This window comes from Barbus barbus (genome assembly GCF_936440315.1).
Source record: "Barbus barbus genome assembly, chromosome: 13".
NCBI lineage: Eukaryota > Metazoa > Chordata > Actinopteri > Cypriniformes > Cyprinidae > Barbus > Barbus barbus.
The window spans coordinates 13,152,803-13,179,703 of record NC_136741.1 but is presented as its reverse complement, the minus strand read 5'-3'; the positions used below and the strand labels follow the sequence as shown (position 1 = coordinate 13,179,703).

The 26,901-nt window shown below is 35.4% G+C and overlaps 1 protein-coding gene across 1 annotated transcript in view; it reads left to right on the top strand.

Annotated features, from left to right (window-relative positions):
* Positions 1–26,901, top strand: part of LOC306878836 (ubiquitin carboxyl-terminal hydrolase 43-like) — a gene marked incomplete at its 3' end in the record, with an annotated part of 99,275 nt that overhangs the window by 14,487 nt on the left and 57,887 nt on the right. Inside the window, exon 3 of the mRNA XM_079431395.1 lies at positions 19,551–19,654. Coding sequence (XP_079287521.1) covers positions 19,551–19,654 — 104 coding nt within the window. The remainder of the gene's footprint in view (positions 1–19,550; positions 19,655–26,901) is intronic.

Sequence of the window (26,901 nt, the reverse complement as noted above, 5' to 3'; positions counted from 1 at the left end):
TGGCTTCCTGTTTCACAGAAATATAAATAGGAGTGAAAACAAAGCCCAAATTCCCTTAATCATCCATCACAATGAGAAAAACAAAAGAATATATTTCTGATGTGCAGCAAAAGATAATTGAGCTTCACAAATTAGTGAAGTGGCTTTAAGAAAAGAGCTAAAGCAGTGAAAATTCACATTTCCACCATTAGGGCAATAATTAAGAATTTCCAATCACAGAAAATGTTACAAAACTGCCCAGAACAGGACGTGTGTCTATATTAGGGATGGCTCGATACCATAATTTTGTCTTCGGTACGATACCAGAATGTAGTACCTCGGTATCGATACTAAATCGATACCATTGGTGACAAATAACCAGCCTCAAAAGATAAGTGAATTTAACAAATATATATTATTAATAATAATAATAAAAACAGATTCATATGTTATACCTTTGTATCAAACTGTAACAAAAAAAACCTAAAGGGAACCTAGGTTACATTTTGATGTTGGAGAAAAAAAAATAGGCTAACTGAAGTAATAAGATGAAAATATATTCAAATCTTATCTTTTCAGTGCAAACACATAGTACAAACTAAATGTCTCCTAAAAAAAAACCTACCGGAAACATAGGTTTCATTTTGAAGAAGTTTGAAGAAAAAAAATAGCACTGAAGTTGCGCAATTGATGCAACAAATGTTGCTTTATTTTAAAGTGTTATTCTAACAGTCAAAGTAATATTCAAAATCATGTTATTATTTCTCTCTCTCAGATTGTTTTCAGATTTCAGACTCAACCAAAGAAAAAGCATTAAATATAAATCTCACTCTCTCACTTGCTTCTCATTAGCGGTCGGCAGCGCGTCAGAAACATTCCCTAAATATCATTGATACTAAAATTAATATAGCAAAACTCTTGCTCAATTCACATCCAATTAAAATTTGATTATATGAAATGCAAGTGCATGTATTACGTGACCAAAACTTCATTGATTCTAGCGTGTCTCACATACACATTTGCGCTTACTATTACATCTGAATGTGCGTTGATCAGATGTAAATAAAAGGTCAAATCAAATCTGAATTTATGAATGATGCACTCACCTGTCGATCAGGATGAGCAAGCGACAAATGCTTAAAAAGATTTGATGTGTTCCTGTGGCAACATGATTTAGGCCTATAGCAACGCTTGCATACAGGTGCAGTAAGATCAGTTCCTTCACCTTTGTCATCTGTTTTTTTTATCCAAAGTAATGCCATATTTCACTTCTACTGTTCTCTTTGTTTATTAATTTCGTGTGCGTTGATAGTTTAATCTGTTTGATCCATTGCGTTGTTCTGTTGTCACATTTTACCGGTTGCGCAGCAATTTGGGAAGCACTGCCACCTACATTTCGCAACTGCAGCATATGAAATACCGAATTGAGCAAAATTATGATATCGTACCGTTTGAAATATAATATATACCGGTATTTTTCCAGTATCGGTATACCACGCATCCCTAGTCTATATTGTCCTAATGCACGTTGAGGAGGAGAGTTTGAGTGGCTAAAGACTCTTCAAGGACCACAGCTGGAGAATTGCAGAAAATGGTTGAGTGTCGGGGTCAGAAAACCTTTAAAAAAAATTGTCAGACACCACCTACATCACCACATGTTGTTTGGGAGGGTTTCAAGAAAAATTCTCCAGCATATTCAGTTGTCAGACATGACTGGAACTTCAAATGGGACTGGCTTCTATAGTCAGATGAAACTAAAAAATTAGCTTTTTAGCAGCAAACACTCAAGATGGATTTGGTGAACACAGAGATAAAAAGTACCCTATGTGTACAATGAAATATACTGCTATATTTTTGATGTTGTGGGCCTATATTTCTGCTGGAGGTCCTGGACATCTTGTTTCGACACATTGCATCATGGATTCTATCAAATACCAACAGATAAAAAATTAACAAGTAACTGACTCTGTTAGAAATCTTATAATGGGCCATGTTTGGATCTTCCAACCGTACAATAATCCAAACACAAACCTCAAAAACGACACAAAAATGGATCAATGAGCACAAAACCAAGCTTCTGCTATGGCCATTCCAGTCCTCTGATTGAACCCTATAAAATGAGTGAGGTGAACTGAAGAGAAGAAGCACCGTCATGGAGCTGTGAATCTGAAGGATCTGGAGTGATTCTGGATGAAGGAATGGTCTCTGATCTCTTGTCAGGTGTTCTCTAAACTCATCAGGCATTATAGGAGAAAATTTAGAGCTCTCAAACTGGCAAATGGAGGTTTCAGAAAGTATTGAATAAAAGGGTGGCGTTAATTGTGGCCAATGTGTATTAGAGAAAACATTTATATCATAATGATATTTCCCTCATTTTAAATTCTTATTATCCAATGAAAGGTTAGATTTTTGTGATTTTTTTAAATAAAAGATCAAAAGGATTAACAATGCAGATTAATTTTGCACAGCCACCTTTGATCATATTTTCCAAGGGCGCCGATATTTTTGGCTATGACTGTATATGCCTCCACTGCCTCATAGCCCAGCCGTCCATCTGTAATTTGCCTTCATCCATTAAGTGACTTTCAGTGTATGGAAAAGTAAAAGGGGTCAAATTGGCACTGTTCTCCACTGAGCTCTTATAGACTTTCTGGGTATGAATAATTTCTGAAGTGGTGAGTTTTGCACTTGACGAGCAAAGCTGCACTTCAATTTCTTTAACTGTTGTCACAAATATCCAACAGGTACATTTATACACTGAATCCAGATGCGTTCATTAGTCTCTGTGAGATCTCTTTGCCTTAATGGAAGTGGTGCTTATGGATCCAAGAACGCTCTGTTCACACAGACTGACTTACTGGTTTTTCATTCAGTAACAATTGTGTGGGTTATTTTGTTATTCGACCCACAGGGAAACTTCTCACCAAAAATATCTTAATTCACACATAAATACTTACATAAATTTGTTCTTAACCTCAAATGTTAATGAATTTGGAGTATTCTTCAAGTACATTAATACATAAGCTTAATGAATGAGACCAATTATTGTTTTTACACACAAATGCTGTTATGACTGTTTCAACCAAAGAGGGGCTATTTACAGATTGTTTTATGCATATTTCTGCCTGAAATCTGAAATTGGCTATTCCAATCTTACTGGCTGGCTTATGAGAGTCAGGCAAAAGTGATGTGGGGTGTGACGAAATAAGAGAGGAAAATCTCAACAGATTTTGCCCACAAATGGTCACAGGATGTGCATTTGAGATGCATTTTAATAACCAAGAGGATAAAAGACTGTATCCCAGCTGACTACTTTTGATCAGATCACTGAAAATGCATCTTGATACCATCAGGTGAAAACAGAGTCATTATTTATATCTGTATGTGGCAATGGTTAACTGATTAAACAAAGTTAGCTGTTTTTATATTTGAGCAGGACTGGATGTGGGTGGGAGTTACATAGTAGTGCATCAACTCTAAATGAAACAAACCCATGTTTAGTTTGGTTTATTATTTAATCCAATTTCTCTAACACATTCTATTTAGTTTCTATAGCAGATATGTATTGTATAACTCTATACAAGAATATTTATTATATAACTATATTTTCACAGTGTCTATTTATACTTGGTGCAAACAGTATACTGTGTGTGAAGTGCATCCTGCTTGAGGAGCAGATGTTTGACAGAAACATGTTTTCTTGTGTGGAAGGTCTAAACATTGACATCCATGCACTGTCATTTTAATTTAATGTTTGTTTATTTGTAATTTATTTGTAATTTTATTTTGAATTTAATTTAGTTCATTATTAGTGTTGTTATTATTGGTTTGTTTCCAGATAAAGGCACATCATTATATGATTCAGCATTTTTTGAAGGATCTGCCACTTTTGCCACACTGTGTCCTGGGCTATTATTATTATATTATGGTATCATTGGTTTCAGATTAAGCTGTGTCCCCAAACACCTTATATGTATTTAAAAAAAATCTATAGTTGGTTTCTTTCCACATCGATCAGATGGCTTCTCCCAATGGTGGCATGTCTAATCTGCAAGACTCTGAATGTAAAGCCAAGACTGTTTGCTTGAAGTGAAGAGACTCTGGCAAGACTGCTGTCCTAATCTGATCCCAGTTGTCTGGACTTTCCCTCAGATTCAGAGTGGCTCTGAAGTCTTAGAGTAAAGAATAAACAAATAATACCATTCTGAGTTAAAAACAGGAAAGGTAGAGACCCACCCTTTGCATGAGCTTTATGTTTATTTGTTTTATTTTATGTTTGTATGGATGGATTGATTGATTGATTGATTGATTGATTGATTGATTGATTGATTGAAGATGGAGTGTCCTAATGGCATCATCTCTGTGATTCTGTTATGCCAAATCTCTTTAAAGCTGAATGATTTCCGGTTATTTTGTTATTTTATCAATGCATGAAAGACTGATAAAAGGAATAGTTAACCCTTATGCTGTTCCTAACCCATATGACTTCTATTGTGGTACACAACACGTGTATTTCTGAAGAATATTATTGCTACTATTTTTCATATTATAAAGGAATGATTCAGTACTGCATGCTACAACCATCTCTGAGAATTTATGGCACTATATTTTCCCCTTTAAGGTGTTGCTGCTACACTGCATTCAGTTGTACTTCAAATCATCTATTCTAAGCAATATTTCCATTATTATAATGGTTTCCTTTTTTGTAACAACAACATATGTTTTGTACAATAAAGCTTATATCTATTATTTAGTATCTATTACTTTATCAGTCAAATATAGTCTATAAAATATCATTAGTCTGTATAACATCTCTCAGTTTCAGCATCTTGCAGTATCATGTTAAAAATAGTTGAACATTTAAAAAATGTGTCTTGGGGCTTCATCTTGCAGTTTTGGAATGCAAGAATGTGTTCTGTGGGAATACCCTTTAAGAAACAACTTCTTAATTTCAACATTTTTGTAGGTGAATCAACATCATGGGTCAAGGTTAAATCACTGTTGAATTTTGTTTCAGTTTTGCAGATGGAATCAACATTTTTTTCATTGTCTTTCATATAGATCTTGGTAAATGTTAGGGTTATTTTGTTAACTTTTACAACATTTAGCATTAAAATTGTTTTAACAGTAAAGGTTGGTCATGTGCCAGCTGGGTTTGATCAAGGTCTAGTGGAACCTTAATTTTCAGGCCTCTTTGGTCGACCAATCCTTCACACAACCCACTAACTAGTCGATATAGTTTAGCAAATCCCTAAAGCATTCAGTGTCCGTTTAGATCTCTGTACCCTATGGTTTTTTTTGGGGTCTCCAGAGACCCCAGACAATAACATTTAATTTTGTAACAAGATAATAGTTTTTTTTTTTTACAAATGTAATTTTACTCTGTTTGTTAATGTTTTTACTCAACATTTGTGTAGTTTTTGGAGGTTTTATGATATCTTTTAAATTTCTATAAATTAATAAATAAATATTTATTTAAATTACAAATTTACAAAAAAACAGCATTTGATGTAAAATTCACTTTATAAAAGGCCCAGATGTCTAATTTTCATTCATGGGGATAACATGGATCATTTTAAATGATTTAATGTAACATTTATACCCATTTTTTGGAAAATGCAGTTTTAAAATAAAAAAAATATCACTTTAACCACTATATGGCCATAGAGCTCCACTATATGCTATTTGCTATTTGAGAGACCTGAAAGATATCTTTTCACAAGTTGGATTCAGTTGGATTCATATCAAAATATTATAAAATCACAATTATAACAAAAATAAAATATTTTTTGTCAAAGTTTAGTATTTTTTGTACTGAAAAACCCCCAGTTTTTCAATAATGTTACATTATGATTAGAATCAAACCTGAACAAAATGTTACAAAGAGAAATGTTGGAGTCTTAAGATTTTATCATTTATTTCAATTATCTATTTTTAATATAATTCTACAATTTTAATCAATATTTCAGTTACTAACTGTAACAGAACAAAAATGAACAGAAATGAACAGTTATATTACATATGAACACATGAACTGAACAGTAATAACAAGTGAGCAAATAAAGCAGTAAAAAGATCAAATTTAGTAAAAGAAATCAAACAACGAGGAACAATAAGTGTGTGTGTGTGTGTGTGTGTGTGTGTGTGTGTGTGTGTGTGTGTGTGTGTGTGTGTGTGTGTGTGTGTGAGAGAGTGTGTGAGTACACATTGTCGGTGTCAGTGTCACCACTTTATATTTGTGTTGGTTCTGCATTTTGGATGATTTTATTTGACAAATTATAGCCTTACAAATGTGTGTGTGTGTGTGTGTGTGTTTGTGTGTGTGTGTGTGAGTGTGCACATTTTCAATGTGTCAGTGTCACCAATTTATTTTTGTGGTGGTACTGCATTTTGGATGATTTTATTTTACAAATGATAAGAGAACAGTTTTTATAGTCTCAAAAATGTGTTCCTCTATGTGTGTGTGTGTGTGTGTGTGTGTGTGTGTGTGTTGTGAGCAATATAATTTAGCATTGTGGATGTTTTTTGCATTGGTGGAAGTGTGCCACTTTATTTGTGCCATTTCTGTCGATGTGTTCTGCGTTGTTTCTGATTTTGATGATGAATTTTGTCTATTTTGATTGCGGGGTCTCCAGAGACCCCGAAAGCCACGAGTGTCACAAATTTTGTCACGCTAACATAAAAACAGATATCATTCCAATTTTTTTTTTTTTTGTAGATCTAGAAAGTGTTGAGAGCCGTAGAAGGTTTCATACCATTTGGACAAAGGGAACATTTTTTAAAAATTGAGCAAAAGTCATTTGGGGTAAAAAAGACCCCGTAAACAATCAGAGGGTTTTAAAAGCCTACTTGCATAGCTACCAACAATGCAACAACCAGGTGACCTCCATTGATAAAATCACTGGCAGTCGGGCTTTAGTGTGTGTTGGTCTTGTCCCAAAAGAGTTGCCAGCTATTTCTGTTCTGCTTTGAATTCAGACATTGTTCCAAGAACATCTGTTGTAAAACAATAGTGGAGTGATGGCTACCTAGTTATTTCAATAGGGGCCCTCTAGGTCAAACACACAATGAAGAGAGCTCTTTAGAAGCAGTGAACTCTGTCACACTGGATCACTTTTGGACAATCCTCTATAAACACAGCTCTGAGATTGAAGCATTATGAATATTTAACAAGTTCAACCTAAGAGAGACAGAGAGAGTGAGTGAGTGAGAGAGAGAGCAAGAGGTAGAAGTCATAGAGAGAGTGAGGCATATGCCACAAAAGAGAGGAACATTAGCCTGGGAATTGATCGGCTGAGAGGGCAGAATGCACATCCGGCTCACCATCACCCGCTCCTGAAACCTCAGGGGTGCTTTAAAAGTGCACCATACACTGCATAATGGCATCCTACCCTTTTTATGAACCCTTTAGAGCTGAATAGGTGTAGTTTAAGCACTTTTAAACATAACAGACTTTTAATGATCCCCTTGTGAGATGTTTTGCTTTTTTTCCCTTTAGTTTTTTCATCATATTATGTTGCTTTTACTAGATAATGGGGAAGTTGTGGCCTAATGGTTAGAGATTCGGACTCGTAACCCAAAGGATCATTATGTCCATGGGTGTCCATTTAAACCCTCAGCCAGCAGGTACCCACCTGACACACATACATGTTCCCTAGATACTATTAAAGGGCCTGTAGTGGATTGCACTGTTGCTTGAAATATTTAACGCTTTCTTAGGAAATTTTGATTAAACCGATGAATATTTCAGATAAACTCTCTAAATAGTGCAGAGAACAACTAAAATATTCAGAGGCATCTAAACTTTTGTCTATTCTTTTTATGTGAGGCGCGAGCAATAGAGTATGTGTTGCTGATGGAGGTGTGTGTGGTTGGTTGAGGTGTGGGCTGATTTTATGTGCGTGTGTGTGTGTGTGTGTTCGTGCGCATGTTTAAGGCTCTTTTGTTGTGGATCTGTATTCTAATGCTGTTTTTGAATAGCTCTCAAGTAAAGACTTTCAATCAGATATAGCTCTTTGGGCTCAGTTTGATTCTGTGTAAGAACCCTTCAAATGTTAAGAACTGTTCAAATGTTTAATGTTTTCAAATGTTTAAAAAGGCTCACCAAGGTTGCATTAATTTAATAAAAAATATAGTAAGAACAGTAAAGTAACATTTTGTTATAACTATAATATTATCATTTCAAATATCTGTTATACCGTTCTATTTTAAAATATTTTTACATTTTTAAAGTGTCGCATTATTATTCAAAAATCATTCTGTTATGCTGATTTGGTGCTTAAGAAACATTTCATATTATTATCAAAGTTAAAAGCAGTATTGCTGCTGATTCGTTAATAAATAGAAAGTTCTGCATTCATGAATAGAACATTTATTTGAAATAGAATTTTTCTAACAATATAACTTTACTGTAACGTAACTTTTTAAATGCATCATAGCTGAAAATTTAAATATATATATATATATATATATATATATATATATGTAAAAACGTATCTTACTGACCCCAAATATATAATATGTAAAATAATAAAAAGAGCAGCTTGGATATTTGATTGAATTTCTTCTTCTTTGTCATGGAAGAAAGTAATACATATTAGGAATAATGTGAATTTTTACACAGTTGCTTTAGTCATAGTTTTATATCATAGTAAAATATTTTGTCATTCATTCATTCAATAAGATCACATACAGTATCTCGAGTAGAACGATTGCTGAATATGATTGTATTGACTGAAATAAAAAATCTTGAAAGAGTTTTCAAAAGAATTTCATTTTTTTTCATTTTTCAGAAATTTTCATGAACAACTTGAGGTTGAAAAAACAAAGTCAGAAACTTAATTTTTGAACAATGCATATAAGGTGAGCCATTGTTTCAGGTGAGCGCGAGGCCCCTGTGAGAGGAGATGAAACTGTCACCTCAGTTATCGCTTCCTGAAGCTAAAGATTGTCTCTGTAAAGCACAGTATAGCTCATGCTGTGAGTGGGTGTGTATTTTGGATGTATGTGTGTGTGCGTGTTTGTGTGTGTTGTGAATCGCATCTAATCTCAGCTGGATTACATTCGCCGTGGGGGTGTATAGGATGGTGGGCTGGCATGCTGTATCTCGGAGAAGTCTAGAGATTACTCGCCTAGCAGGGGTTTGAATCCATGTGTGTGCATGCATGCGTGTTCACTCCCAGGTGTTTCTTGGAATTTTGGTCGATTTTTTTCATTCATTCATCTCAGCTTTAAGCTCTATTTATCATCAGAATGACTGACTGATTAGCACCCAACTGCTCTTCTTCCATGGGTTTGGCAGTATACTCTATATATTGTATGGCATTTATGTTGGCATCTCAGCCAAATATTGTCCTATCCTAACAAACAGTCTGCATTGTTCCTTTTCTTGTACAAGATTAGGCTCACTGCTCGGGTTGAGGTCTGGACTTTGAGGGGGTCAGTCCATCATTTTCAGTGTTTCGTTTTATGGGTATTGTAACGTCCAATTCAACAAAAACAACTGAAACCTCTTAAATATGCCAAGTGTTCTAACAATTTTGGCCACCACTGTACTACCATTTAAAATTTCAGTGGCAGTAAGATTTTTAATTAAGCAAGGATGCATTAGATTGATCGAAAGTGACAAGAAATGGACAGTAAATGTCTAATCTTTTGAACTTTCTATTCATCAAAGAGATTTCTATTCATCTATTCATATTCACCTGGGATATTATTATTATTATTACATTATCAACTGGGATTATTATTATTATTATAAATTATTATTAGAAATGTTACAACATCAGCATATTAGAGTGATTTCTGTAGGATCATGTGACACTGAAGCTGAAAAATCAGCTTTGCCATCTCAGGAATAGATTACATTTGAAAATATATTAAAATAGAGAACAGTTATTTTATTTGTAATAAGATTTCACAGTATTACAGTTTTTACTGTATTTCAAATCAAATAAATGCAGCCTAGGTGAACGTAAGTGTCTTCTTTCTGAAAGGTTTCAATAATCTTACCAACCCCTAACTTTTGCAGTGTATATATGCGCAGAATCTATATTTTTAGGGTTTAAAATGATCTACATTTCTTTGGTCCAACCCCCATACCAAAAGGGTAATTTTACCACACTGATGACAATAATGAGTTGCAAGCCTTTGCTCACTGTCATGGATGTCAAGGACAGGATAAAAGAGGATTGTTACTGATGCTTGTGCCTTTCTGAAGCTATATGATTTTTCCTGCTCTTCTTCTTTACTTTAGGCCATTAGGCCATCTGGCCAGACCACAAACTCCATGTTGCATTACTAAAGCTTTTCCATTAATTTAAACCTCTTTCGTTCAGGTCGAATTACATTATGCATCCTGGTTTCAACCACACCATTTGTAATTATTTCAAGTATGTAATTCTCAATACAGTGCTATTAATAAAATATTCTCTTTAACCTTATGAAAGAATTATTATTTACTTTAGATAATGTTGTAAAGTTAAATAATACTGATTGCATTAACATAACGTTGCTCCAACATTGCTTTTTTAATAACTGGCAGAGGGTGGTGATAGATGGGAAATGTACAGTTGATGCTGTTGAGTCATAGCATCAACATCTCATCTTAGCTAATGTCTACAGGTTTGACCATAGCATGAATATATATGATTGGATAAGATATCAAATTGATGCATTTAAACTGTGTTGGTTCATGTTTAGGAAACTACTGCAGCTGAATTATGGGCAGAAAAGCTCTGACCATAGTCCACAAATTGATGACCACTGAGTGCTTTTTGAAATGCTCTGAACTCACTGAAAACACTGCAGCTATGTCATCTAAATCAATCTGAGGGCCGTAAAATTATTCACAGTCTGGCCAGCAACTCTCTAGTGGACCAAGCCTGCTGAGCAACTTTTAATACCCTGTAAAATTTATTTGGAATCAAGTTCAGCTACTGCAGAATTTTTCACAAATTAAGCTTCCTCCTAGTTTTTATTCACTGGAACACCAGAAGTGACATACACACAAACCATATGTACAATGCAATCATTGTAGTGTTATTTGCAAACAAATTACTTTCATGAGTCAGGTCTTTTTATTAAAACAGAAACAGTGTGGCCAATGCAAACTGATTCCCAAAACAAATGACAGTTATGAGCAGGTTCAATGGATATTATAAAGATTCATTACTGGTTTGAATCAGTCTGAAATACTGCCCTTTATAACTTTTAATTGTAGAATACTGCTATAATATTCAAGTAAACCATCATAACTGAAATGTAATTCAACTGAATCAGAATCAAATCGAGAGATTGAGGACCTGAATCAAACTGGAAAATCTGTATCGATACCTGGCTTTACGATCACTGTTCAACTTACATTACAATACAGTAATTATTTCTTAAATGTGTCATGTCTCTACACTGAAACATTACTTAAATTGAAATTAAAGCCATTGCCTATATTTCTCAACATTGTCACCTGAATGACTGCTGATTAAATCAAAGACATGTTAAATTCCCATCAATTTTTTTGACAAACCAATTATAATCTATTAAGGCAAATTATCATATTTTACATGAATATTTACTCTCTGCTGCTTACCTTTACTTCCAGGTTTGTGTTTCATTTTTTTATGTTTTAAAACATCATAATATTTAATTGAAAGATCTAAATTAAGAGGATCGATAATATCATTGTTATAGTATATCTTCATAGTGACCAACTCTAGCTATGTATTGTGAAAAGTGCTATAACAAATAAATTTCACTTACAAAACAAGCTTCAAATTCATGCTTTCTTTTGCTATTGTCCTGAATTTCCAGTAGTTGCAGTATAACTCCTTGCTTCTGAAAAGCAATGTAGGCAGCACTGATAGAAACAGAGTAAAGAAATATACATTTTAAAAATAACAGCAGGGTCTCTGAAACTATGCAGCTGAGTGAGTTAGTTCAACAAATGCTGTGGTATTGGGAAGTGCTTTACAAATACAAATAAAATGTTTTACGCAGACCATGAAAATAGGAACAGAGTAAATGATTGTTCCTGGGATTTTAGTATTTTTTATTACTCATTCATATAGGCAGAGTGAGTAAAGGCAAGAAGTTCCTGCTCTTTGACTCAAGACATGCAAGCCAGGTAATGTAATAAAAGTCCTGGAACATTCTCCAGCAGCTGTGCTTCTGGATGAAAAGAGGTGCGTGACCTCTCTCAATGAATAACAAATCACTAAAAACCCAGCAGATCAGAGCCTCTGAGGAGCCCTTAGAGTGAGTGCAGAGAATGAGACGACTCAGAGAGAGACAGGGTATGTGAATGTCTAATTGAAATGCAGAAACAAAAAAATGGAGAGCTGGATAAAGTGACATATGGATAAACAAATACAGAGGTAGAGGGTTGTTAGAGTGAAATGCCTGTCAGGGTTTTTCCTCTCCTGTGAGTGCCAGTGTTTGCTGTGATACCGTAAGCCCCGGCTGAATAGCCTGAATTAGCAGCTGCTATGTGTGTCTGAAAGAATAGCTGAGAGTCAGCCCCTTTCCTGCAAGACTAGCATTTCATCCCTCTTTACATGCCTCTCTGTCTGTTCCTCCATTCCCGCTGACCTCCCACCTTTTCTTTTTCATATGACTGTTGGTGCTGTCTAACTGCTGCAAGAATAAAAGGTTCTTGGAGGGGTTTCTGGTAAAGAAAGAGGACAACTACAGAGTGCTGTACAGTTCGTAAATGCCTCTGATCACAGGGAATTGCTCTGAAGGTCACCAATGAACTGCCCTTGCTGGACTGTTGATGGAAGTGGACAAACAACAGAGGCCATTCTACTGTAGGATTTCTTGCTGTCTGATCAGAAACAGACATGGGTCAGAGAAATATTTCTTCCTGGAGGTTGCTTTCAAATCATGCTCGATTGGCGATTTTTTTATTAAAATGAGTATATTACAAGTTACGGTCCCAAAAGTAACCATTTTAGACACATAAGACACTAAAAAATATATGAATTTGTGGTAACATTTTAGGTGAGGGAACACGTATTAATTAATATTAACATTAATTAACTAAGAGTTTACCATTAATAAAATCCTAATTTGCTGCATATTGATAGTAGTGAAAGTGAAAGTGAAGTGACATGTGCCCAAGTATGGTTACCCATACTCTGAATTTGTGCTCTGCATTTAACCCATCCTAAGTGTGCAGTGTTCTTCTCCCCGAGTTACCATCTTCTGGAGTACCCCAGAAGGTAATGCGCTTTCTACTGAACGTAAACAACGCTGATTACATTGATTACATTCTGGAGTACTCTCCAAAATGGCGGAAGATTTTTCAGGTTTTGAAACTTGGCAAGTTTTGTATTCTTGTGAAATATTTCTGCTACATTTCTTAAAAATAAATTGCACTCGGATTGATATTTGTTTTGCAGTTCATGCATTTGGATGTGTAATTTAAGTGTATACCTTGGGGCCACTGTGTATTAGTAACGGTGGCTTACTTGCATTATATTTTGTGATTTCACTGGAACAACAAGCATATGGATGAAAGACTGAACTGTACTCGCATGTCTGACAGCTGTGTTCAGGACAAGGTTCTGTGCCAAACACTTCTGCCTGATGTCTAGTCAGTCTTTGTTCTTATTGTGAGAGACAGAAAAAGAGGGATGGAGAAAACCCATGGTGACCAATAGCACTAACAAAGGATGAAGTTTTAAAAGTGGTTTTATACTTTTCAAAGCCTCAAAGGTATTCATATGCTGTACACACAGTTCGGAATTGTTGACCAATAAGGAAAAAAAATTCTCAACTCTTGTAAAGGATTGTGCATATTTATAAATGATTCATTCAGACACTTCTCTGATAAGAGGTAAAATACTTGACGTGTTTCTGAATCATTTGTTGTGAAAATGTTTCAGCTGTTTTCTTACTACAGGGAGAATATAGAGGAAGATAGATATAAGGCAAGTAGCAGAGATCTGTCAACCTCAGTGGATTTCCTTACAAACATCCAGCTCCACAGGCAGGAGGGTACTCATACTGTCCTCTGTGGGCCGACAGATGGATGCAGTGGATAAAAAGGATTTTTAGATTCAGTGAAATTTTCATCACAGCTTTTCCATTATTTCCTCGCACTTCTTCCTTCACTTCCTTATAACCCCTGTCTTTCCTCACAGCTCTCCTGTCACTTTTTCATATTTTTTCCCACACTTCCTCAGAACCCCTCCCTCGCTTTCTTCCAGCTCTTACCTTTCCCCATCAAAGCTCTTCTCTCTCTTCCTTGCAGATTTTTTCCCCATAACGCTCCCCCTCTTCCTCCTAGCTCTGCCTTCACTTCCACACACCTCCTTCCTCTCTTCCTCATGTCTCTGCCGTCACTTGTTTCAAAATCTTCCCAAATTTTCTCACCGCTCTTTTCCCTTTTCTCACAACTCGTACCTAACCTTCCCCTTTATTTCCTCTTAACTCTGTTTTCTCTTCCTCGTACTGTAGTTCTTCCATCACTTCTTCATTGTTTATCTGTCTCTTCTTCATAACTCTCTTCCTCCACTTCCTTAAAGAACATTTTGCACAACTCTTCCTCACTTTGTCACAACTGTGCCCACACTTTCTGTTAACACATCCTCATGGGCATTGCTTCAGTTCATTATGGTTCTTCCCTCTATTCTTCACACCTCTGCCCTTAATTCCTCATAACGCTTCCTTCACTTCATCACAACCATTCCTTTTAGCACAGTTCCCTGTTGTCTTGCACCACTTTCCCCTCTTCCCCTACGTCCTCACAATTCTTCTCCCACTTCCTCACCGCAAGGGCACTTCCACACAGTTTTTCAGAGAGAAAGCCCTCTCTTACAGCTCTTCCCTCTCCACAACTCTGCCCAACTCCCCCTCAGTCTTTGCTTTGCTCTTTAACAACTCTTCACACAATTCCCCTTCCTTTACTTCCTTATAGTTCTTCCTGCAGTTCCCTGTAGCCTGCCCACTCACCCTTTTTCACAGTTCTTCCTTATCTTCCTCACATCTCTTTCCCCACTTCCTCACAGTTCTTCCCCCACTTCCTCACAGTTCTTCCCCTACTTCCTCCCAGGTCTTCTCCCACTTCCTTACAACTTTTCCCTATTTCCTCACAGTTCTATCTCCACTTCCTTACATCTTTCCCCTTTTCCTCACAGTTCAATCTCTGCTTCCTTTCATCTTTTTCCCCATTTCACAGCTCTTCACCGAATTACATTTATTTATATATTTTTTATTTTTATTTTTACCAAGCAACATTTATATACAGAATCCTTGATATTCATGCTATTAAAGAAAGTAACAACAGCTGTCTTTATATGAGAGACTTGTACTTAACGAATCTCACCTGAATCAGAAATGATTCACAAAAGACACTGATGTGTTTCTGTGCATCCTCAGTGGCTCTGCAGTGAATAATTCAGAGGACAGTCATTGTTAACAGCAGCAGTTCTCCTGCAAGGGCGAGTCCTTGGGCTGGAGTTTGTCTGCTGAATGAAACATTCTGATATCTAATACCCAGAGTATCTGTGTGGTCTAGAGGTTTCTATTGTTTTGCTGATGCTGGTGATTGGTATCTGTTTGACCTCTAATCTCTTTAAAGGCAATAACTCATTCAAACCTCATCCCAAGTTCTGTGACGAGACAAACAAATAGGTACATTGACATGAGCTACATCTTTATATTATATCTCTGCCGATGTCTATGTTCTGTCCTGAAATTTGTCAAAATTGTTTTATTACTTTCAGTTATATATTCGGTGAGTGAACAAAAGTCTGTAACCATTCTGATTTTAAAGAATTTTGCAGCGTTTGCTGCCAGAGAAAGATAATTAGATAATGTCATTGTACTGTTGTAGCAATGTTCTCCAGACATCATCAGTTGACTCCTGTTATATTTCTGACTGTACACTTATATTTTGTGCTACACTTTGTGTGTTTTGCTACTAGCAAGTCAGTGCTATTTTAGACCCTCACTATCAACATTAAAGCAATATTATCAGGCTATATCAAGCATATTTCTACATTTGGTAAAAACGTTTTAAGAGAGAGAGAGAAATGCTGCCCAGTCTTGTTCACTGAGGCATCTATTCTTTGTTCTAAAGTCCAGCTAAGTGGCTTTTGACCCAGTTTTGAGAAGGTGCTTTTTCAAGTGTGCATTGAAAGCTTGACAATTCATCTGATATGAACATGGAAAGAGACCAAAGCCAGATTAAGAGTTATGCTCCATCTCTCTCTGTCTCTCTTTCTTTCATACTGTATTCAGTTCTTTTCACAAACAATGTTTCCTGTTTCACTCCTGATTTATAGCAGCACTGGGAAAGGGTTGTTATGTGCATCAGTCTTAATGTGAATATGGCATTGTTAGCACCAAATCCTGACAGCACTCTTTCTGCCTCTTGGTTGCCACAAGGTACTAGTTTCTGTTGTGCATTAAGGTATGAATCCATCTCCTTCTCTTCTGCTGTGGTAAGATTCCTTCCTCATGTGCCTTTATTTTGGATTTAGACATTTGCCAAGTTTCTTAGTTAAATTTTTTGTTAAGTATTGTATCTCATCCAATATAAAAAAGAAAATTAAGTTTGATCATGGAATAGGCTACTCAGCATAGCCCCTGTGATGGCATCAGATATGATTCCTATCTTAATTATTTCTTTAATTGTATGACAAACATTATCATGTTTTCATATATGAGCTTCCAAAAAGTCTGAATTAGTACATGAAATAATCAGTACATGACGATCTGTGTAACGACACGTGAGTCATGGGGATCCATTTGCAAGGCTTTAATAAAAGGAGTGGTCAGAAACAACTATGGGTCAAACATTGGCAAACAGGAATATATATGGCAAGACAAAGAGTAGTCCTAGGGCAAGCGTGGGTCTTAGATTGGCGAACAATATCCAACAGGGGCAAGGCAAAGAGAGATAATCTAGGTACACAGCAATAACCCAAACAAGGTGCAAACAAAGTCCAAATGGCAAGGCAAAGGGTTAATCCAGGAAACACGAGAAAACTAGCAAGGAAAGACAGCTAGTATAGTAGCCTACAAATGAGTGTGCTCCATATAGAGTAGCTATCGCTAGGATATACGCTAAACAGTACTCGGCCAAGAGGAAGAGGAAGTCCATGGTTTATGTATTAGTGCAATCAGCTGTGTGATCAGTGCAATCAGCTGTGTGTGTCGTCACTGCAATGGATGATGGGAATTGTAGTCTGAGGTGGCGTGCAACAGTTAGTGTAGTGCAAGAGTCCCTGTGGTGAGCGGGTGACCTCTGGTGGTGAGTTAACGGAAGTTCGTTGTCCAGATTCATGACAATCTGAATAGTGCTTTTGGCCAGCCACAGTTTTTTTTTTTTTTTTTTCTTTTCTTTTTTCCCTCCAGCTTTGGGTCATTACAGATGCTAGTGATTCTCATTCTAAATGATGGTGCTTTTAATTCAGTTAGTTTTGCCATTTTGTCTGTTTAGTGCTAGCTGTCCATTATCTCTCTCCATGTAAAAACTTTTCACAATGTGCTGGGAAAATCATCAGAGCCTGAACACTTATATTTCTGGAACTGGAAACTTAGGTTCATGGCTTTATTCTATTGGAATTATGTTGTTGTTGTTGTTGCATTGAGCTGAATCAGTTGGACTCATATAGAAATAGTTTAATTTATTCTTGGAAAGATGTGCATCTGTGCTGGAAATAAATGTTGTCCTTTTTTAAATAATTTATGGTGATGTGGTGATTTGAGGGAAAGGACTGAATGAGTAAATAATATTGAGATTATATGCTGAAATGTACCAACGGGTGGTTTTGTATTCTCCAGCTCCGGTGAGATCTTGAAACCATTCTGTGGTAATTTTTTGCATATTATCTTAATGAGTCAGAGGTCTTTGTCGCTACATTTAGCGACTTTTCAGACCCCCCTAGCGACTTTTTTCCAAAAAAGCGACTAGCGACAAATCTAGCGACTTCTTTGATAAACTTTAGCGAGTCTCTGTGATCGCAGCAACGCCACGATTTATTATCTTATCATTATTATCTTAATGAGTCAGCGCGCATGCACCTCTTTCTCTGTATCTGCTCTGTTCAGTGAAAGAGGTTCCAGTGTGTATTTTGTTCAGTGAAGGTTAAAATAGATATTATGTTGCTTCTCTAATTTTACATGCAAATATAGCCGAAATCACAGCACAGGAATTGTCTTATCTTGTGTGTATTATTTGATTTAATCAGACGACGGCTCGATTATAAATTAGGATTTTTGTGCAGACTAACTTCTTGGAAGGGAGAGCTGGTTATGTATTCTTAAAGGGCTGCGTTTCAGTCACTATTTCATATTTATCCCGTTAACTGACAACATAAACAGTCAAATATATAAAGGAAAACAGTTTTATTGAGAATTTGGCTGCATTAAAATACAGTATGATCACAGCGAGACAAACAAATGTAAAAGGCAATATGACGCGATGACGTCATGAATATGCTATTAGCGCATGATGTCATCTGGCGACATTTAGCGACTTTTCAAACTGCCTTTAGCTACTTTCCATCGAAAGAAGTTGGCAACACTGGCTGTACACAAGACAGAGCTCTGCTCACAAACGCTGCTTTATCAGACATTATGCAAGATGAAATGAAAATGACATCCAAAATCTTTCTGAAAACAGTCGGTTTCCATCAGAAATACAGTGATATAAAAACACCCGCACCGGGTTTTGATTTTGAAATGTGCAGTGCTTAATCGAGCATTCTCCCCACATGCCAACCATTCGAATTTCCGTAGGCGGGATATATTTTTGTGATGTCACAAATACAGGAAAACAACTTTGCAGTCCAAACGAGCCGTTCGTTGTAGTTCTTGAACAGGGATTTTTAAAAAACGAAATATCTCCCTTTGGAGTGGACTTTGAAATTTGTAACTTTGTAGATCTTTTTATGCCCAAACATACACACTACACACTGACTAAAATTCAAAAAGTGAAAAAGCATAATAGGACCCCTTTTAAATTTTCATGACACTTGAACTTTCAGCCTGTTTCTCTCTCCTTTCAGGAACTTATCCATTGTGTCCTTATATAATTCTAATAATTGAATCAGCAGTATTGCGTTGCATGCTTTCTTTTCTTAACTTTTTGTTTTCTTTCTCTATGTTTACTAGTGGTAGGCTATGCCTTGGACAAGGTGCCTTGAGAGGCAGTCAAAAGTGATAAAAACAGGAACAGCATAACTTAGGGCTGAAATTTACACATAAGAGGGGAAAATGAAAAGTTTAGATACTAAATCCAAAGAAATCTAGGACAAAAACCTCTAAACTCAATTATAATTCAAATGAATTTTATGAATGTCAATGTGTTTTGTGTCAATATCTCCAAAGCAGTAGCTATAGCTTTTGACAGTAGCTATATCTGTCTCAGTTAGGTATTAACTCACAGCCTGTATTTTTCTAAATAAATCTGGTTGTATTAAAACATTTTTCTGCAGTCAATCTTAGTGCTTTCAATGTCTAATGTAATTCCCTGAGTAAACTGTTGTTGCACATCCCAAAACCACTGTGAAAAACAGCTAAATATATTTTTTCCACTCATTCCTTCTGCTTACACCTCTCAGGGTCCTGTGGAATTGGAGGAGAGTTCATGCCCGGGCCCAGCAAACTCACAGCAGCCTGGAACACGACACAGTTTCGTACAGGAGCACTTCCAAGCTCAGTACAGGTCAGAAACCCCTTAGTCTTTGATTTTAGATCAAGTCCGTCCTTTATCTGTCTGCCTGAGCTTTGCATTCTACTGGGACACTTGTGTGGGATTAGGCGTCTTTGATTACTGTGTACTGTATGTCAGTGGTATTTGATATGGCAATGGAATTGCATAAAACCTATACAGTATGTTGTGTTGTCTGAACCTACTGTAACATGTAACAACCTGCGTGCTGTTATACATACGGCAAGACCATTATACAATAAACAGATAGTAGGGTTGCACAGTTTGGTCAAAAATCATGCTGTGAATATTTTCTCAAATATTTGACATGACATACAGAACATGACTTTACTTTACATGACTTTACACACTTACAGAAATATCTCATACACTGCTGCTAATAAAAAGGGGCTAAAATAACAGCAGGCCTATTAAGTCAAGTTTTCTTGAAGTTCTAATGCCACCTTACTCTTTAAGTGCCTATATATTTGAGTAATTTAAGTTTTTTTAGTTAAAAATGTGTGAATTATCACACCATTTGGAGTATTTGATTCAGAACTTGGTATGTTTTTTTTCTAACAATGTGAAAGTATGTCTCTTCTTTGATTTATTTAGTTAATTCTTAAAATGAAAATATGAATTTATTTTTTAAAAATTCTGATGCCAAATTTTTTAATGGTAGTGTAATTAATCATAACCACCCAAAAAAATGTGTTTCAGGAATAACATTTGGTGGAATATATTGATAGTTCTTCTCTCACACTACTAGTTTTGATTAAATATGAAAATTCTGCATATACATATCGGAGCTCCATGCAGCTCCCATACAATTCTCCTCTGGTAATAAATGACTTCCGGTCTGTTGATCAGAGATAGTGAAAAAGTGGCTTCAAGTTGTTGCACAACAGGCATAGAAACAATGTTAGACCACATTCTTTCATGCTTTATCATGTTGTAAATCTTTAGTGTAAATTCAGCTAAAACAAATGCCCTCCAAGAATGGCTTTGACGCTTTCCATTCGATAATACTTCTGCCAATGAGATTACAACAAACAAAAGTATGTTCCTTTAAAAATGCCTTTTAAAGACCAATGAGGGGGGCAGTTTTCTCGTGTGTGCTTTTCCTAGTGAGAACAGAAAATGCAAAATCCACTCTTCTTCAATCTCATTCCTTCACTTTAATCAACGCAGCTCATGCAAACTATATAATTAACATGCAGTCAGTTGCAGTTTAATTAATTGCATTAGCCAGGTCACACAATTTGACATTTTTAAGTTCAATAAATTGGATGCATACTAATAAGTAATATTTTTTAGGCTGTAATTCTTCCAGATTCCCTAAATAATCATGTGCACCGATTATTCGGACATCCATCAATGAGGAAACTGACTGGTTATCTTCTATACCGCAGTTTGGATGAGAGTTTGTCTCCTTTCATACAAATGGGCTCATCCGGCACACGCTGTGTGAGCTCTCTAGAAAACAGCAGGCTTCATGCTATTCACTGTCTCTCTCAGGCTGCAGGGCTGTTGAAACATCTGCGCCGGAACTTTCTGCAGAGTGAAAATGATCAAGTTATCCACAATGAAATCATACGCTCTACTATAGAGAATATTACGCAAGCATTATATTCACCTATTTTTGGTTTGACAAAAACCTTCTCGCCAACAGCATTTCTGCTTTTGCAGATGTGAGCAATATGCAAATGCTGAATATTAAGTTTTCAAGTGAGCAAAAGTTATTTGAGTAGGTTTAATTATTTCTTTCTTCAGTGCTTAACATTCTAAAGAATCAAAGCTCTTTATAAATATCCTAATTTTCCTAGCTTCATGCCCACTCACATTTAGACTTCCAGAAATCCTCACCAGTAGAAAGGCAGGTAGAGATGGACTCAGCAATTTTCTTCAATTGAGAGAAAAGGTTCTGCTTCTCAGTGAGTTCTTGATTTCACAGCTTCAATTTGTAATTCCATTAGCTGTCTTGGTTGCTCTAACTTTGAAAACCGAATGCCTAATATTTCATATTGCACAGACTGCGTGTTTATTTATATCTACACATTAACACAGGAAGTAAGGCTGTGATATATCTGCTTTCAGTATTTGTTTATAATTAAAGTCAATCTGTCTGTCAATCTGACATTGCCTGTGGTGGTTTATCTCTGATAAGATATGAAATATAGAAAGACAAAACACTTCAGCAGCATTCATGATGTGGTCATTAAAGTCTGGATTCAGAATCAGTTTGCAGCTGTGAGCATTTCTTGTTCTCCATAGGTGTTTAATAAAGAGACTGAACGCATTGAAGTTTCCTCAAGGACTTTGATTATAGAGATGGCTTTACAGTGCAGACATTTTGGACTACTGTAGTTGCAGTTTTCTAGTTAATATTGGTTTCTGCTGCAGTAATAGAGCATTCGTTTGCCATGTTGGAGATGTAGCAGAGCTGAGCAATATGTTGAATATTCATTTTATACAGTATTTGCGATGATTTTGCTTGCGATTTACATGTTCTGAATATTGCTGTGAATGTAATGTTTAATTAAGTTTCATAAAGATTGCATTATTAGATAATTATTAGTTTCAATTGCATGTTGAGTATCAAGTCAAGTCAATATTATTTGTATAGCGCTTTTAACAATACAAATTGTGTCAAAGCAGCTTTACATCAGCTTAATATAAAGCTGGGTGACTTTATATCAGCTTTACAGTATTTAGACGGGAAATAGTGTGTCGATCTAGGCAAAAGCAGAGTCAGATTGTGCAAAGGAATCATTAGTATGAGTTTTAAAATGGAGAAGTTTTAATAGTGTTTAAACCTTAGTATATCAAAAATGATGTTAGAGTCAATGAGGCTGATTAGTTTCCTTGAGTCAGTTTAAACTGTTCATTTTTAATTAATTGATTAATTGAAATTCAACTAATTCAAAACTGTGGTCCAATAGTTTATTCAGAAATTTTCACCGCTTCATGAGACATTTTAAAATGATATAGGAAAATATACCATATGTTGGTAAATGTGTCATTGATGTATAAGGATTTTCGAATCCAATTTTGTCGCCAATTTTAAAATACAAAAAAATATTAATATCTATTATAATTGTTAAAATATTTAGAATGTTGTGTACACATAAATTCATATTAAAATTTTTTTCATCTACTAGATGAATTGGCCGTAGTCTTAAAAAATGTCATGTGGTGCGATCTTGATTTATATGAAAATTAAATAAATTCCTTAACATGCTTAATAATGTTTTAAAATGTTCTCAGTAATTAAAGTGTTTAGAAACAAAGTATTTGCATTTAATTAGAGTTTTTGTAAATAATGACCTCTTATTTTTGTTCTATAATTTCAGAGTTGCTTCTTAAATGTAGTTAACAGACTTAACTTAAGCAGCACGTGGCATTAACTGCAGGCATTTCTTTAACTGTACTTTGTCCAATATTGGCTGCTCAATTGACCCTTCGCCGGGAGTTTGATTAACAGGCGATCTTATAACACCGAATCCGTCATTTTTGTCTGACAAACAAACCAGACAGGAGAGTAGATTAACGTTGGTGGACCTGAACTTGAAAAATGTGTATTGTGTGTGTATTGAAATCTTTTCACAGTTGAAACAAGATACCTTCTGATGTTTATTTTACTTTGCTTGGCAGTATAATCTGGTAGAATAGATTAAAATAGTCATTCAAAAATAAATAATAAATGCATAATTATCAAACTAAAATGACATGCTCTGAATTTTTTTCTCATTGTACAAATATTAAACACAAACCATCTGAAATGACCCAAATTGCATAAAAATCTATTCCAAATTATACTAAAATAAAGTATTTTATGTATATAAACCATGAATTGAATATAAAAGCACAAAAACTCCCAATCTGGGACATATATCTACAATGGAAAACGCTCTGCAGTGGTCGCACCACATGATATTTGGTCGCACCACATGACATTTTCAAATTCAGTCAAAATTTACAAGCACAGAATTGGTAACCTTAACAAAACAAGCTAGCTTCCCAAAAAACGTTACTATTAAATTTATAATGAAAATAAATACTTGCAGAAATAACTTAATGTTCATAGTTTTTTTGAGATCATACCACATGATATACAAATGTGGTAACTACATATCAGCCGTTAAAAAGGTTATTTTTTTCCAAATATGAAAGAGACTTACAAACCTGCTTGATGCTTCTATGGGTCCTTAGCAACTTGGTATATGATGCAAAGTCCTATCTTTGAATGGATTTCAACATAAAAGTCCTAAAATGGTTGTTTCTTGATGGTCGCACCACATGATATTTCATAAAATGGAAATCGTCAGACAAAGTTTGTTTGTATATTATGATGAAAATATGAATGCAAATGCTTTTCCAAAGTGTTTTGTAATCCTGTATAAAACTGCAATCATGTCAAATAGTGCAGAAAATTAATCTGAATAAATTTAAGGTAATTTCAAAGATGGTTACAAAAAAAAAAGTTATGGCCGGATGGTTGCACCACATGATATTTTGACACTTTGAATAAATTTTGACACTTTCAAGAAATTTTAAAAGTCGTAGCTTCATCGGAATGGTACGAAACTTGGTGACTTTTATGAAACTTGGTATGTGAACACACAAAAAAAAATTGAGGGCATGATTCGAAAAAGCTAAGTGCTCATAAAAAAAAGTAGTCACACTCATGGTCTTCGGTCAAAAATTACCGACCATAAGAAATGAATTGGAAATGGCAAAAAAAAAATTTTGTGTGTACAATCTACAAATCCCCCATGATGCAGAAAAAAAAATTGCACAGCAATGAAGGGGTGAAACTCTAAAACATCTAGAGTGCAAAATCAACACACCCACTCACACACACTTATACACACACACCCCTATGAACTGGTGTGCTTGTAACACGGCAACTCAGAGCCGGCTCCATGGCACCTCCATCAGGCATTTAAATTTCTGGGGGGGGCACAAATCACGTTGTGTGTGTGTGTGTGTGTGTGGGGGGGGGGGGGGGGGGGGGGGTGCAATCTGTGTTCGCGTGCAGTTGCTGACGCTCGCTAAAGCGTGCAATCGCTTTCTTATGTGCGCTGTTTTATCGGTACTTTCGCTTTCGAAATCGATCGCGTTCAGCAAGGGGGGAAGAGGATGGAAAGTGGGGCCTGCAGCAACTATGTAAAATAAAATCAATAATTCAACTACAATTTAGTAAAAAAAAAAGTGGACAGCAAGGAAGGGTTACACTCTAAAACATCAGTTCAAAAACTGACGCTTCAAATCAACATTTAAAACAACAACAAAAATAAACCTTGGCAAAAAGTAGTCTTTGAGAATTAATATACATTTAAATCCACAACCTAATAAAAGTAAACAATTATGTATAAAAACAACTAGGGAATTCAAAAGCCTCTCTATAGACTCATATACAGGCATCTAGTGGTTACACCATGAAACTACATGTTTTTCTTTCTTTGCTCTCACCAAGAGGTGCTAATCTGAGATACTGCATTAGTTGAAAAATTATTTTTAAAAAATTAAAGAGAACTTTTTTTGTACTATTTTCAATGGGAACAATTGATAATAATTATTGCATATATATATATATATATATATATATATATATATATATATATATATATATATATATATATATATATATTTCTCTCAAAATACAAAAGAAAAAATATTATTGAACAAAATATATTAGATTGATTTTACTGAAGAATAAAAAAAGTTACATTTCAGGCGTCCGGTCATTTTTGATCGTGAAGACGATGAGTTTGATTCACAAATAAAGACCAGTGTTTTAAAATAATTAGCCTTTAATACAGCTTAGAACATTCATACAACTTCTGAATAGTCTACAGTCATCTATCAGAACAGAGTCTGCTTTTCACTCTTCTCTGGTTTGATAATATTCGAGTCAGGTGATTTATTGGCAAGGGCAGATGTTAAAGTTCATCATAGTGCACCAGCTTGGTGTTTTAACAATAGCAGCTCTTTCATAGATGTTGGCATTGTGAAGTTCTCTGTGGTCTGTTTTTGTGAAATCATGGTTTTCAAGGTGAATAGCCTACTGAGGTTTGCTGTCACTTTACAGCAGCAGTTTTGTGTTGGTTGGACACCATTCTTCTTTATGATCGATGATCCCCTTCATTCATTTTTGGTTTTCGAACACTTTTCTTCTTTGCTGCTGAAATCTTGCCATGCTTAGTGTATGCAGTTATAATCAGGTCTCAAAACAGCAAACAATTTTTTTTCCCCATGTAACAAGTCACAGATTTCACCAACGGCTTGTAGTAAACAGAATCAGAATTAGCTTTATTGCCAGGTATGTTTGCACATATGAGGAATTTGTTTTAGTGACAGTAGTTCCACAGTGCGACAGAATGACAGCGACAGGACACAGATAATAATAAAAAAAAAATAATAATAATGTGCAAATATACAAAATGGACATTGCTTATACTACACTGATATACAAAAGCATTTGTTTTTTCATAGTAGCCTATACTGTAGACTTAACCTCTATAATAATGGGTGGTCACATTATTTTGTCCATCCATATAATTATAAAAATATACTTAAATTATTGAAATTTAAATAAAATTATATTTCAAATAAATAGCCTATAATGATATTACAGAATATAATATTACAGATATAATTTAACAACAGAGCAGATTCATATATTGCAAGATATGTATTAAATATTATAGAAAGAATAAAAAAGGTCAAGATATTATTTGTATATATCATCCAAGCCCACCTTGAGTGCTTTAGTGCTCACTCTCTCTTAGTTCCTATCCTGAAAAAAAAGAAAATAAATAAATGATGGTTCTGCCTCAGCTGCAGTATAGATAACCGTAAGACAGGCATAAATGCATATCTGCTGTCTCACTGGCAATAGGATTGTAGTTGTGATGACTAATCTGGGTTTGGTTGCAATATTAAAATTAGATTTTAACTACATATCAGTTTGATTACTTGTAAAAACACCCTGAAACCAGCCATTCACATATAGGATATTTTATGTATAGGACTGCACAAAAATATTGCAAAAATATCCCCCGATGTTGCTAAAGTTATGTCTAGGAGTTCAGCAGGCCCTGTGTTGATTTATTCAGAAGCTGAGTTGTTTTAAATATAATCTCAAACTCAGAACAGACTTCTGTGTTTCCTTAGGCTGGTCTCAGGTTGCTGTCTCTGGATTGTGATAAAAATGGGCAAACTGAGTAGAACTCTTTTTAGAAAAGAACTATGTGGGC